Genomic DNA, 16,328 nt, shown 5'->3' on the forward strand with positions numbered 1-16,328 from the left:
AAAATAAGACATTTATAATTAACGAAAAGTATTTATGCTTGCAAAACTACTCAATGTTCTTACTGAATTATTGTATCAAAAAAATGACATGAGTGAAGACGGTGTAAGTCAGTTCTTTTTTGTATATGACTTATAAATAATCTGTCATAGATTCGTTAATTACATAATACGGGATCAGATGTTTGTAATTAGGCTTCAGCAAAAATTAGCATCCAGAAATAAATATTTGCATGGCATTATCTGACGAAATACAGTAGTTTTTCTTAGTTCTCTTGAAACATTCCATCTGAATTATACATGTACAAAAATAAAAAGTGGATTAATACTGTATGCTCTTTCTCAATCCTACACTTCTTCTCGCTATTCAATTTGCGCTACATTTCTCATAGAATTCTTTCATTGTGCGTTAGGACAAGGTCATGGTCCTTCCTCTGAGGTAATAACTTCACAATCCTGGAGGAAACTGTACTCATATCCAAACATGGCATACAGATCGATCTTATTTCTACAAAGATATTGTCGTTTGCACCAAATATACGCCTACAGTATAATTACTGCAAAATTCCTCATGATAATATATATATACATATACATATGTTAGTTTTATGCACCATTGTTACAGGATTAAATGGCATCTTCGCACATTTATATTGCGAGTCACATCTACAGATATACATAAATAGAATATTTAATACTATTTTAAAAGCATTACAAAATATTTCAGAACCGCAAGCCAATAACTTAATTCAGTCATCTACGACATATACGAAATTTTTTTTCAATTCTAGTCTACGTCTAAATATCTTTATTACTATGAGACTATCATAATATATGTATTTTTCTTACACATAAAATCTATATGCATATGTAAACAGAATATTAAATCCTGTATGATATATATGTATATTTGGATAACAAACCATAAAATATTTCAAACATAATTTCCATTTATGGAATCCCATCAGTTAATAAATAGATTTATTCAGAGAACTTTTCTACTTCTACACATTCATTTTGTTTTTATTTATTTATTTGTTTCTGGGATTGTCCATAATAATATATAGATTAATATGCATGACACCTTAGCTATACATGGGTTCTGGGACATATAAATAGAACATTCAGCTATGTGATATACTTTTCTACTGTGTGGCTTTACCACATCATAAACATTTCCTAACTTTAACCACTTACAATAATAGATCAGTTAAACAGATATCTTTGTGTAATATTTTTGTTATGTACATATGTACGTTATGTAGCAGCTCTCTTAACGAATAAAAGAAACGTAACTTGCGTTACGATACAAATAGCTTCAGTGAGAATCAGGTTATCACTGAAGAACACAGAGAAAAAGAAAATTTCAAAAGTTCAGTATTTACTTTCAATGGGTGACACTAATGTTATCTGCGCATGACACTGGAAATGGGAAAAAAATGATGTGTTATGTGTCGACCACATATTAACTTGTAGAATACGTGGAAACAGCAAATGGAGGTGATGTCGATTGGCACTTAAGGATGATAGTGCCATCACATTCGGTTACTTTCTCTTGGTTTAAAGTTGTTCACTGTTATATTTACAGTACTTTGATGCAAACATTTACTTGAAAGGTCATGATTCTGAGAGGCGTACAAAAGGTGTAAGAGGCCGCCTTTTATTCTTGATAGGACAAATCTTAGTCGGTAGACGCCGCTGGCTACAGCCACCTTACGGATGAGAGGACAGCATGCCCACGTTCGAAGGTGACCGGTGGCATTCACTGAAACAGATAATGCCAGAGGTTAGGTTCGCAGTTATTCACAAAAATTCACTATAAAATTAGCCCAGAAAATATTCCGTGTCCTCAAAGACAGACAATTCAACTTACATCATTCAAAACTGCGACAGATGAAATTGTTGCTACTGTTAAGGTGCTTGAAATACTTTCCAGGCCAATTTTATTTTGTCCATTCTATATAAAGACTTACGAACGTAACATCAGACTTAATATAAAATATCGTACAATTCGTAATGCCTTTTACCGTGGGCTGGATCGTCTTGTAACCACTGAATAGGTAATGCTTCGAATGTACACACAAATTAACAAATAAACTGTGCAGGATGATTTCGTGATGATGGTACAAATTGTCATGGATGGTAGATTAGGGTAAATGTATCAATTTGGGGCAAGAGATCCTGGTCCGGAAATGACCGAGTCTGAAGTTGTAAGCGAAAATCGTTCTGTTGCCTCCGACAGTGGATCTCTTCTACTGCAAGCTTACTGCTTTCCATATTTTTGGAGAGGGCAGTACGGACTAGAACAATAAAACCTGTCTACAAAAACAGGCTATAAAACAGACATCTTAAGAGCCATGAGCACTTCTTTAGTAAAAGAGATGTGTTTCACAATAGCAAAGGTGAACGAGTGTTCATAGCTTTTCTGGTCATGTTTACTGGACTTTTTCGCTTGTTTTGATGCGTACCACCACCTCCAAAATATGTAAGCAAAGGGCTTCCAGCGGAGTATGTCCACACTCGGATGTAGCGGAACGATTTTCGCTTATAACGTTCGACTCGATCGTTTCCTGAGCAGGGTCCCAGACCTCAGATTGATACATTTACTCTACAAGTTTTTAACATCGTAACTGAATCCTTACGCAAAATTTGCAATCAAATAAGTCTAAAAATGCATAAATACGTATCGATATTTATAACAGGCAATAAAAATAAGTCATGTATAATTAATGAAAAGTATTTATGCCTGAAAAACTACTCAATGTTCGCTACTTTAAAGTTATAAAAGAACTGAGTGGGAGAGTACTTTGGTGACCAACAAAAGTGCTTCAGACATGGTGCTTGGCGTCTATATTTTTCGGGTGAAGATAAGCAGTCGGTGCCCACACAACTACCGAGATCTGAGCATTGAGCATCTTAAAAGACTATAAGATAGCTACTATGGACTCGCTGATAAAACAAAGTAAGCATCATACGTGATGGAGCTAATTCCGACTGATGTTATTCAACGTCGCAGATATGGTAAACATGAAACTTCAGATAAAATCAGGCGTCAGGGCAGTGGACACTATCGTTTGCCTGACGGAAAGGGTAAGCACTTAAAGGTATGTAGAGGAAATTTATACAATAGCTTTCCACATTTCTCACAAAGCGGTTAAAGTTCTCACTGAGTAAAGAAAATAGCAGACATGACCCATGTTGTAGCACGAGGAGGTAACAAACCTTTTAAACTGAGTGAAGAATTAAGGTTATCTAGTAAAGAGAACATCGAATTATTTCCATTGGTAGGAGTTCATCACAGCCGAAAAAGGTGCAGTAAGAAGTTTTTGAGCCCTAATTTGAGCATAAACAGAATGTTGATGGTTACAAGGAGAAAAACGTTGGTACTGGCATCACCTGCAGGGATTACTAGAGCATATTCACAAAAGAATATTCTCATCTACGCCTTGGGAGGCCAAGAACAAATATTTGTTCACGTTGTGAGCAGTTAAGCTCTCAGATGAAAACTACTTCAAATTCCGACAAAGGAATATTTAAAACACAACTGATACTTCATCATCGTCGAGAATAACAGGCACAAGAACACATGAGAAACGACATACTTGAATGTTAGATACCGTGAAATAACAAACTTGTTATTGCAGTGAACATACAGCAAATAATATTTCTACAACAATGACGCATTCACAGACGTTTTATTCTAGGCAGCTGTCCATCTATAACATTTGCCTCCATGAGTGTAGTACAGTCAATAGCTACATTTGTCTTTGGACTGAGACTACTGTTGGTAGAGAAGGAAATGAAATGGGTTCGGTATTGTTACCATTATTAAGCAACTACTTTGGAGAACAGACTCATTTGAAGCTTTGGCGCGACAACTGCGTCGGTCAAAATAAGAGTCTGACGACCCTAATGACAACTATATTTCTCGTAGCAACTCACAAAATTCAGACTCTTTAGTTCGTTTGGGTTTGCTGTTTTGGAGAAAATGAAGGCAGTCATGAAGACTTACGTACCAGAAGACGTCAAGAAGATGACAGAAATTTCAACGTCATAAACATATTGAGACTGCAACAATCGACAGGACTGATATCAAGGACATCCCTTCAGTGAGTCCACAGATGCTCAGTATCACTAAAATGAAGATCAGTGATATACCCCAGATCTATGTTGAGGATGGACTTCAAGAACGTAACTTGATAAAATTAAAGGAATCTCACAATCACCTCAGACCTTGGGAAGACGTTCGTGTTTTTGTAAAGGTGTTAAATGTACATATTACTGCAGCAATGGTATATCTGAAATTCAGAGAAGCAGGGAAAATAATCTTGAAAAACTGGAAAAACTTGAAAATATTGTATGCCCCCATACATTCCAGAAGAAGCATAAGGCTTTTCTCTGGACGTTATTAATAACGCAAGCTAATGCTAAAGACTATTGTTTAAGTAGAATATGATCAAAAGTATCCGGAGACCCCCAAAAACATACGTTTTTCATATTAGGTGCAATATGCTGCCTCCTGCTGCCAGGTACTCCATATCAGAGACCCCAGTAGTCATTAGACATCGTGAAAGAGCAGAATGGGGCGCTCCACAGAACTCACGGATTTCGAACTTGGTCAGGTGATTGGATGTCACTTGTGTCATATGTCTGCACGCGAGATTTTCACACTCCTAAACATCCCTAGGTTCCCTGTTTCCGATGTGGTAGTGAAGTGAAAACATGAAGGGACACGTACAGCACAGAAGCGTACATGCCGACCTCGTCTGTTGACTGACACAGACCGCCAACAGTTGACGAGGGTCGTAATGTGCAATAGGCAGACATGTACAAAGGATTTCCACACTGCATCAGGATCGACTGCAAGTATTATGACAGTTAGGTGGGAGATGAGAAAACTTGGATTTCATGGTCGAGCGTCTGCTCATAAGCCACACATCACGCCAGTAAATGCTAAACGACGTCTTGCTTGGTGTAAGGAGCGTAAACATTGGACGATTGAACAGTGTAAAAACCTTGTGTGGAGTGACGAAGTACAGTACACAATGTGGCGATCTGATGGCAGGGTGTGGGTATGGCGAATGCCAGGTGAACGTCATCTTCCAGCATATGTAGTGCCAACAGTAAAATTCGGAGGCGGTGGTGTTAGGTGTGGTCGTGTTTTTCATGGATGGGGCTTGCACACTTTGTTGTTTTGCGTGGTACAATCACTGCACAGGCTTACATTGATGTTTTAAGCATCTTCTTGCTTCTCCCTGTTGAAGAGCAATTCGGGGATGGTGATTGCATCTTTAAACACGATCGAGCACCTGTTCATAATGCACGGCCTGTGGTGGAGTGGTTATACGACAATAACATCCCTGTAATGGACTGACCTGTACAAAGTCCTGACCTGAATCCTATAGAACACCTTCGGGATGTTTAGGAACGCTGAATTTGTGCCAGGCCTCACCGACCGACATCGATACCTTTCCTCAGTGCAGCACTCCGTAAAGAATGGGCTGCCATTTCCCAAGAAACCTTCCAGCACCTGATTGAACATATGCCTACGAGATTGGAGGCTGTCATCAAGGTTAAGGGTGCGCCAAGACCATGTTGAATTCCAGCATTACTGAGCGAGGGCACCACAAACTTGTAAGTCGTTTTCAGCCAGGTGTCCGAATACTTTTGATCAGGCAGTGTACGTTGAAACACAGAATATGAGTGGAAGGGGGTACAGTACACGAAACTGAAGAGAAATTAAATAATACTGTCACAACTTCAGAACCTTATGCTCACCACACATATGATATACAAATCTGGCATATCCTGCTGGTGCGTGAATGGTGTTATCACTTCACAATCCGGTTGGAAAAACTTATCCACAAAATTCAACCGTATTTAGTCATTAGCATTAATAGTCAGTTCTGGATACACCACAAGTTTGGCAATATTGTGACTCTCATTCAACAAAACTTCCCAAACATCATATATGTGACAGTAAAAGAAAGAGTACTGCGGAGCTCTAATAGGAAAGAAATCCACAGACATCTCCAGAATCCCATAGTCACGAAGCACGTCACTGCTGGTTAGTATACATGTGAATAGTCATAAGACGCCTGAAGGGAACTAATCTTGGTAGCAGTTAACCAACTAAACGCGAGAATGATAAGAATTCACATACAATAAATCAAAATTTCCGGTGAAGCTACGTAATACACATACGAAGTCTCCGGATTTGGCTAAATGGTGTAGATTCCTGCAAGGGTAAGTACTCTAAAGGCTACAGATATCTTAAAAATTGAGTCTAGATGATCAGTTACAAACAAGCGTTACCCTATCAGTCAATTTTCAGGAAAGATTTTCTGATAACAAAACTGTCTCAGAAATTTCAGTGAGAACAATAGTGCTTTAGCAAACGTAATGGGATATTCACCAAAAATTTTCTCAATGAAACGGAGAATAAGTTTTAACCTCGAATAAGTTTGTGTTAATGAATATGCCTGTAATCAGCCTCATCTATTAGACGGAGCTCGTGCAAGACAACTTTACTTGGAAGTCGCTTGACCAGTGTCGGCGAATAAATACGGTATTCCAGTGCCTGTGTTGTTCCGAGTTACGATGCAGTGTTCCCTCGGACACGCATTATAAATAACACAGGCCCTGTAATACCGTATTTTTGGGATATAATGTTATATTGATGATCTTCAGACCCGTTTGTAACTTTCAGAAGTGGTATTTTAATAATATACCCTACATGAATGTCTCACATCTACTTTTCAGTACCTTTTTCTTATTTTCTACAAATCATGATTTGGGCACTTGGACCCGTATAAAACTAAAAGCATCATTTATTAAATGCCATAGACAGTTGAAAGAATTCAACACATAAATAAATACCGGAGGAGAGAGATCTTCAGACCCGTTTGTAACTTTCAGAAGTGGTATTTTAATAATATACCCTACATGAATGTCTCTCATCTACTTTTCAGTACCTTTTTCTTATTTTCTACAAATCATGATTTGGGCACTTGGACCCGTATAAAACTAAAAGCATCATTTATTAAATGCCATAGACAGTTGAAAGAATTCAACACATAAATAAATACCGGAGGAGAGAGAAATATGTCTACTTTTATTTGATGATACTTCAACTCTCTCTGAGCAAAAACCAGAAAATGTGCAATTATATAATCATACACGTTTCGTCTTTTTAGTAAAAATAGTCGCCGGTGCTGGTACTCTGTTTTCGATTTCAGGAAGTGTCGTCTGCTTGCACGTTGCTGAGGTATTCCTCCATTTTGCACTGACGTTTTCCGCCGAGTCTCATATTGGTTTAAGCCCTACACATTTCTTTATGTGAAACTGACGCAGCAGGGAACCACAACTATTTTTTGCGACCTCCGGACATCATCATAGTGATCCTGGTCAATCGTGTGACAAATTTAGTTAACTAAAAGTACACGACCTCAGAGTTTGCCAGTAACTACTGTTACTGCTGTAGTCAGTCACGCGTATTATCAAGAAATGTGTAACGCTGCAAAACAACGTGAGAGTAGGCAAGAAACGTCAGTGCCAAAATTGTGCAAATATGAAATACGACACAATACAGCACAAATGATGTTCGTTTGCATACTCCTGACTAAACGTGTCTCTGAACAACAGAATGGCTCTATATTTTGTCGTATTTCACGTCAAGAAATGTGTAGTGCTGCGAACAAACCTGAGCGTGGTCAAAACACATCAGTTCCAAACGAAGGAGTGCCCCAAAAATATGCAAACAAACAACATTTCCTGATGCAACTCAAAATCTGTTTTAAAATACCACCATTGGCCTTGTTTTACAAAGCGCACATTTTATTGTTGTTGCAAAGATGGAATTTAAATACCAGTAATAACCGTAAATGCAACTACGGAGGCTATTTACACTTTTCATTACAGAGACTTACACAAAGTGAAACAGAAATATGAAGATAATGTCAGGGGAATTGTGGATATCGATAAAAGAAAAAATTCTTAGTCAAACAGCCTATATATTCTGGAGCTACGAGCATGTGTGTCTTATGCATCATGTTAGATAAGCTACATTATGCTACAAATAAATACAGTTATTTATTTCAGTAAGCCAAACAAATAGACTGCTGCTAATTTGTACACCATGGGTCTCCAGATAAATTTTTGCTACATTCATAATGACGTCGATGATGACGAAACGCTAAATTCAAAAGTTACATCCTGCTCTTTAAAGGACAGCTTAGAAACTGTTCAAAGTGTCTACCTCGACTCTAATTACGTTCATTATATCATCACGTTTGTGACATCACATAGAGGTATGCATTTAATTTACTCTAAAGTAACGATTATTAGCATGACCTTTATCTCTGAGTAATGAACAGGGATGGAACGTATTGCTCGCTATACTCCTCATCGTGTGAACAAAATCAGGAATCACCGTAACAGATGCTTGCTCGAAACGGCCTCTGCAAGCTCAATGTACTACCGTTGTTTCTCGTTTATATGCACAGATAGGGCAGACGGAAAGGCATCGCCACTTTTCTCAGATACGTAAACAAAAAAAAGTCAGATTTAAGGTGTGTTATGAAAGTTACTGATGTACTGCCTGTCTACAATATCTTTACAGGCGACACACACTAGAACTAACTGCGTGTGATCTGAAGTGTCCGGTGTGGCCGAGCGGTTCTAGACGCTACAGTCTGGAATCGCGCGACCGCTACCGTCACAGGTTCGAATCCTGCTTCGGGCATGGATGTGTGTGATGTCCTTGGGTTAGTTAGGTTTTAGTAGTTCTTGTATCTCTTTGATATACATTGAAGCGCCAAAGAAACTGGTATAAGCATGCGTATTCAAATACAGAGATAAGTAAACAGGTAGAATACGGCGTTGCGGTCGGCAACCCCTGTATAACACAGCAAATGTCTGATGCAGTTGTTGGATCGGTTACTGCTGCTACAATGGCAGGTTATCAAGCTTTATGTGACTTTGAACGTGGTGTTATAGTCGGAACACTAGCGATAGGACACAGCATCTCCGAGGTAGCGATGAAGTGGCGATTTTCCCGTACGACCATTTGACGAGTGTACCGTGAATATCAGGAATCCGGTAAAACATCAGATCTCCTACATCGCTGCGGCAGGAAAAAGGTCCTGCAAGAACGGGACCAACGACGACCTAAGAGAATCGTTTAACGTGACAGAAGGGCAACCCTTCTGCACATTGCTCCAGATTTCAATAATGAGCCATCAGCAAGTGTCAGCATGCGAACCATTTATCGATATGAGTTTCGGAGCCGAAGGCCCACTCGTGTACCCTTCATGACTGCACGACACAAAGTTTTACACCCCGCCTAGGCCCGTCAACACTGACATTGGACTGTTGATGACTGGAAAAATGTGGCCTGGTCGGACGAGTTTTATTTCAAATTGTATCGAGCGGACGGACGTGTACGGGTATAGAGACAACCTCATGAATCCATCGATCCTGCTTGCAAGCAAGGGACTGTTCAAGCTGGTGGAGGCTCTGTGATGGTGTGGGTCGTGTGCAATTGGAGAGATATGGGACCCCTGATACGTCTAGATACGACTCTGACAGGTGGCACAGACGAAAGCAACCTGTCTGATCACCTGCATCCATTCATGTCCATTGTGTATTCCGACTGACTTGGGCAATTCCGGCAGGACAATGAGACACCGCACACGCCCAAAATCGCTACAGAGTGGCTCCAGTCACACTCTTCTGAGTTTAGACGCTTCCACTGGTCACCAGACTTCTCAGACGTGAACATTATTGAGCATATCTGGGATGCCTTACAACGTGCTGTTCAGAAGACATCTCTACCCCTTCGTAAACTTACGGATTTAAGGACAGCCGTGCAGGATTTTTGGTGTCAGATCCCTCCAGCGCTATTTCAGACATTAGTCGAGTGCATGCCACGCCGTGTTGCGACACTTCTGCGTGGTCGCGGGGGTCCTGCACGATATCAGGCAAGTGTACCAGCTTTTTGGCTCCTCAGTGTAACTTGGTAATCTAACGTGATACAGACCCAACACGCCTTATAGTTATATTAGTAGACTGTCAGTTTCGTGAATCCGAACTGAATTTATTCAAAGAACTGCATTACGGAAGCCCCCAAAGCAGTTGTCATTACAACAGCTCCTAGGTTTTCTGTAATATCGTTCTTCAGATAGATTGAAACTTGGCAGCACTGACTGCTGAAAATGAATTTATATCATTAGGATTTATTTTAGCCTCCAACATTTTTAAATGTTTCAAATGGCTCTGATCACTGTGAAACTTAACTTCTGAGGTCATAAGTCCCGTAGAACTTAGAACTACTTAAACCTAACTAACTTAAGGACATGACACACATCCATGCCCGAGACAGGTTTCGAACCTGCGACCGTAGTGGTAGCGCGGTTCCAGACTGTAGCGCCTATAACAGCTCGGCCACCCCAGCCGGCCAACATTTTTACTTCCATATGTTTGAGATAACGGACTCCACATATGATCATCAATACTACTGTCACAGCTAAGTCATTAGGCTATTGTTGTAAAATACACCTTTGAACCTCCTCATAAAGCGAGTTTCTTATCTTTAAAATTAATTGAAATGTTTGCGTTTTTGCCAAATATTTGCGTATTTTTCAACTACACCTTGTCAAAGGTAATAGCGTAGTCTTTGAACAGTTATAGGTTAGTGTTAATATAACCACCAAGCAATCAATATACCGAATAGCATGAGCAGTATTGGTAATATCACGCTTTCTTACATGGTAAATTGATGGTTCTGTGCCCTCTTCTTTCGTCGCACCCTTATTTGATAGCCAGGCGTTCTTTATTGGCTTGGAATTCTATGTCATTTCTGGCTGCCAGCATATCACGTGGAAGATCTCTTGATTGCTTCATTTATTACTTACAATGATGTATGGTGTTAGGGAATGCCTTCGTGTCGGGGAAGGTGGAGACTGCGTTGTGTGACAGTGCTGCGCCTAGCAGAAATGTTCGTCAAACTGTGATAGAGAAGAATCTACTAGCTTATTGGCTTCATCGAGGAATTCCGGAAGTTTCTCAGTGACTGTGATGGTTGAGAATGTGAGTATGTCTGCATGTGCCTTGAACGTATCAGTTCGTTGCACTTAAATTGAATTCATCGTGTTTTTACCACAGTCAGATCAATATAAATAAAGATTTTTTACGTTCGTTTCGTCAGTGATGCAGACCATAAAGTAGTTAATAAATTCCATTAATTTCTTCCGTGACTGTCGAAAGAAATAACTAGATTAGTAAACAAAATCTCAGAGGCATTGGCCCTAATATCAATAGCACATATAACTTACGATCTTCCCGGTGGTCACCGAATCGAAAGCCTGTCATAGATTTTAGTACTGAAATAGAAACTCGAACTGTGTAGCACAGAGTATTTCCATTTTGGTCTTTTAGTGCATCATCTTGCTTTAGCGATACAATTACAGACGCCCGTGTTCATATTAGTCATTTTTAACGATACTTTAAAATCCAAATTACTCGTACTTATGTTACCTTATTACATGAGTACAAAAGCTGGTATTTTGCTTGCATTTCGCAGGTAGATTCTTCAGTAATATGAGGTCAAACAAAACCTTGCGCCACCTTTCATACATGGTTATAAAAGACTTTTCCAGACTTCGGGGCGTATCACAATATTCAGCATGAAGCATCCAAGTTTGCTCCTTCTGATCTTCTGCCTACCTTATAATACACAGGACATTTCTTTCTTTAATGCGTCTGCCTCTCCTCCCCCCTATACCACCCTTGAAAACTTTAGTCAAATTCAGTAAGAGTGACTGTGACAGAATCTGTTCGTGTCTTCTCTTTTGGCCGCCTATTTGTCTTACTGTTTCTTTTCTTTACTCACAGCATGCTTCACTCTGTATCATGAAACTTTTAATTTATCGTGTATGAAACGTTAATTCTTTACTGCTGCACAATGCAATTAGCAGGGTATTCGTATTGCAGGCTTACTGTTGTATTCGTATCGCGAATTAATTTTTTAACGACATTAATTTTTGCAAAATAAATCAAACAATTCTTACTGTATTATTTTTGGCTTCCATGGTCGTCGTTTCCTGCCACATTTAATAGATTTACAAAAGGATTGTAAATTATTTTCTGTAAATTTTGTCACTTTTAAGTTACGTACTATTACTACACCTAATATCCGCCTCAAGAGCCAAGATCGCTAACGTATGCCTGTGCTCTGGCGCTCGACTCAGAAGTAAGCTGGTTCGAATACTGGAGTGCATGAAATTTTCTACGCCAGTATTTGGCCAGCAATGGGAGGAGAGGTGGTGGCATAAGATTCCCGACCACCAGTATTTGCACCATTGTCCTGGATTAAAGTCCTACCTCTCCGCAGTGCCTCATGAAGTGAGAGCATGTGACACAGTTGATGGTCTCTCGTGATTGGGATGGGGACTTTAAGCTCGGGGCCCCTTTGGTGCTATTCGAGAAAAGTAGGCAATGTGCTGGCATCGGGTTTCATCTTCTCAGTTCTCATATCATCATCATCGCGTGACACTACAGTACACACGCATCGATTGCATTCTTCTACACTCAATAAATACACATACAAAGTAATTCTCATATATTCAAGAGACCAATGTGCAAGGAGGAAGAATAGCATTTCAGACAGGCAGTTGAACCACGGCCTGGGATATCCTAGCCAGCAATGTCATGCAACATTTACACTTTTACTTCATCTAATGAAGTTTTATGTTCTTTGCTTGATTTCTTCTCCACTTGTAAAAAAAATAAATAAGAAGCCCTCATCAAAAGGAGCTTGGTTCAGATTACATCCTTTGATGCACATTCCTTGCAGGGCTACAGAAAATACAAATATGAAAACCCGACGTGCCAAGAAGAAATTATCCGAACGGAATGGAAATCGGTAGCTATAATGTACATATACAGACAAACAAATTATTACTATTTTACACAAAATGGTTAATTTATTCAAGACAAAGATCTTCACAAATTGAGCAAGTCAATAAGGCATTGGTCCACATCTGGCCCTTAGGTCTTGGCATTAAGTGACAGAGTTACTGGATAACCTCCTGAGGGATATCGTGGAAAGTTCTGTCCAATTGAAGCGTTATATCTTCAAAATCCCGAACTGGTTGAAGGGCCCTGCTATAACGCTGCAAACGTTCTCAATTAGAGAGCGACACGGGGAGAATGATCATCAAGGTAGGGATTGGCAAGCACGACGACAAGCGTCAGAAACTCTCGCTCTGTGCGGGTGAACATTATCACGCTGGCCAGGATGGCATGCCAAGAAGGAAAGCAAAACAGGGCGTAAAATATCGTCGAAGTACCGATGTGCCGTAAGAGTGCCGCGCATGACAGCCACCGGAGGCCTGCCATAAAAAGAAATAGCACCCTCTGCCAAGCACTTAAATGTGAATTGCAGAGTAATCATGTAGATGTAGATCATTCTTGGTTGTTAGGCCGTGTGGCGGATGACAGTCATCTGGTATCTCACCGCTGTTCGGGGCGTCTCCAGACACGTCTACGGTCTGGAATTCCATTGACTTCAGCGATGACTCTCATTTCAAACTGGGCCCCGGAGAACCAGCTAATGCGTTGTAAATTAGGAAAATGAAACTGGGTTTTGAAACCCGCATCTCCAGAATACATTCCCACAAGTAAACTAAACGCATGTATTAGCCTAACAGTAAGACCATTGTCCTCTTTGTAGTCAAAGGATTGCACTAAAGAAAAGAAGAATTGCCTTGGAAAATCAGAAATTGTATATAAATCTCGCTGTTGCCATTTGTTCTTATTACACAGCTGGGCAGTATTATAGCAGTTCCATGTACGAGTCACAATAGAACATGAAAACAGTGCCACTGATAGTGATATAAGAAAACTATAAAAGTTTCAGATCAGTACGATTAAATAACGTAGTTGTCATATTCTGCTCCAGCTGCAATACTATACTTTCAGCGACCAGTTTTGGCTGTCGACTAATCGATGATCACTTTGTATGAAAATCCTTTCCTCCATGAGGGATACAGTAATCACAATTTCTGTTAATATTTAACAAAAAGTTTAACAGAATGTATATGAAGAACACACTTTATACATAAGGTCTCCAAATAATGACTGGTTTGACGCTGTTGCGAAAACCATTACATGTTGCTGTGAATAGACAAAACTGTTCACAATAGGAGTGACGATTACTTACATTACTCCAAAACCACTGATGGTTCTGTGGAATAGAAGGGGTAGGAAGTGATGCCCATTCACTTGTCATAAAGTAAAAGTATTTTTCTTCATTTATGTGGCCATAGTGGCTTAGTTGCTTTATAATTCTTGAAGGTGTTTTTGGTTCTGTCGATGCAAAACCACTAATGATTTTGTGGAACAGAATGCGTAGCAGGTGTTGTCCATTCACTTGTCATAAAGTAAAGTATTTTTCTTCATTTGTGTGGCAATGGTGGCGTAGTTGCTTTATAATTCTTGAAGGTACTTTTGGTTCTGTCGATGCAACTACAAAAATGTGTGATTTTTTTCACCAGGTGAGTTTCGCGATTGTTGACGTAAAGCATCATCAATGGTGGTGATTTTCGGTTGTTTTCTGGCTTACATCTGGAAATTCCGTCTGCTAGCACATCGTTGTTTTTATGCGTTAGACACTCATAATTTTGATTTTTAGTTGTTCTGCAGCACTATGTATTTTTGTGTTTTTTCACAACATACTTTTATGCGGACCACTGTATTCTGTTTCTTTTTGTGCTTCTAAGAAGCTTGTGCTTAGAAACACAAAAACAAAGAGATGTGCTATCAGACGGCATTCCCGATGTAAGTGAGAAATCAACCGAAAATCACCACCACTGATGATGCTTTATCTCAATAAAGCGAAACGCGTCTGGTGAAAAAAAAATCACGCATTTTTGTAGTTTCAACGACAGAACAAAAATACCCTCAAGAAAAACATTTTTAGCTACAAATAATAAAGAAACAGATGTTACCTTAACTGAGTCATTGCAGAAACAGTAGTTCTTTTGAACAATTCTGTGTCGGCGTATGAGTACCTAAGAATGTACCAGTGGGTAACGTTGAATTTATAACAGATACTCCGAGTTATTGGATCATGGAAGAAATATTTATGTAAAACAAATCTCAATACGTGCCGGGTCATTCAGGAAGAGGTGAGAAGGTAACGAGACTGGCTGGTCCAAACAGGTTGTGGAAATGAATGAAAATGCAACTGCAGGAGGAGGGGGGAGGAGAAGATTAGTATTTAAACCTCCCGTCGACAACGAGGTCATTAGTGACGGAGCACAAGCTCGGATTGGGGAAGGATGGGGAGGTAAATCGGCCGTGCCCTTTCAAAGGAACCATCTCGCCATTGGCCTGAAGCGATTTAGGGGAATCGTGGAAAATCTAAGTCAGGTTGGTCGGATGTGGATTTGAAAATGTAATTGGAGTCGCTGTTTGATTATAATACACTTATGCAGTTCGCTACGGTCGCAGGTTCGAATACTGCCTCGGGCATGGATGTGTGTGATGTTCTTAGGTTAGTTATGTTTAAGTAGTTCTAAGTTCTAGGGGACTGATGACCAGAGATGTTAAGTCCCATAGTGCTCAGAGCCATTTTTTTTAACTTATGCAGTTGCTGCACACCGCTGAGTATTACAATAAACGTAGACGAAAGAAATTAGAGTATTTCATTAGTAGGATATCGAAGTAGACAGGTTTGTTAGATAATTTTGTATTACCTGCGAGACTACGTCTATCCAAGTAGATAGTTGTTTGGTGCGTAACACCGGACTCAAAACAAACTTCAAAGATGCTGACAGGATTATAAAACGTATTCACATAGCATGCAGTGTCATGCTAGGTGGCAGAAGCAAATAGATATTGTTAACTTCACGACTGGAGTGTTATCTTGTTGGATAGTAATATTAGGAATGAGCGGAACGTATGCTATGGTTTAGGTCTGTACGTCATCCTTGTGCTACTGAAAACCCCTGAACTTCGTAAAAGACTTGATCACCTGTCATCAGCCAAGGTGACCACATGAAATCACGAGCAAGAAAGTTGAAACAGTGGACACTGGAATTTTAAAAACGAGGGCAGGTTTCATGTTCCTGTTTAGGTTTCCGTGGTTTTCTTGTTTTAAATTCTTGCAACGAAGACACGGTCGGTTCTTTCCCATGTTTGTTTAATCCGAGCTTATGATTGATCTCCAGTGACCTAGACGATGACAATACGTTAGCTTCTAAATGCATATGTAAACCCAGATGCGTATTTCGTACAGAATTTTTTCGAAATTACTCAATTAGCTTGTT

At 39.7% G+C, this 16,328-nt stretch overlaps 1 protein-coding gene across 1 annotated transcript in view; it reads right to left on the minus strand.

The window, feature by feature from the left end:
* Positions 1–958: 958 nt before the first annotated feature.
* The window catches only part of LOC124555971 (protein tipE), a 522,740-nt gene continuing 507,370 nt past the window's right edge, over positions 959–16,328 (minus strand). The window contains exon 3 of the mRNA XM_047130017.1: positions 959–1,762. Coding sequence (XP_046985973.1) covers positions 1,711–1,762 — 52 coding nt within the window. The 3' untranslated portion in view covers positions 959–1,710. The remainder of the gene's footprint in view (positions 1,763–16,328) is intronic.

Source organism: Schistocerca americana, chromosome X (assembly GCF_021461395.2).
Source record: "Schistocerca americana isolate TAMUIC-IGC-003095 chromosome X, iqSchAmer2.1, whole genome shotgun sequence".
NCBI classification, from domain to species: domain Eukaryota; kingdom Metazoa; phylum Arthropoda; class Insecta; order Orthoptera; family Acrididae; genus Schistocerca; species Schistocerca americana.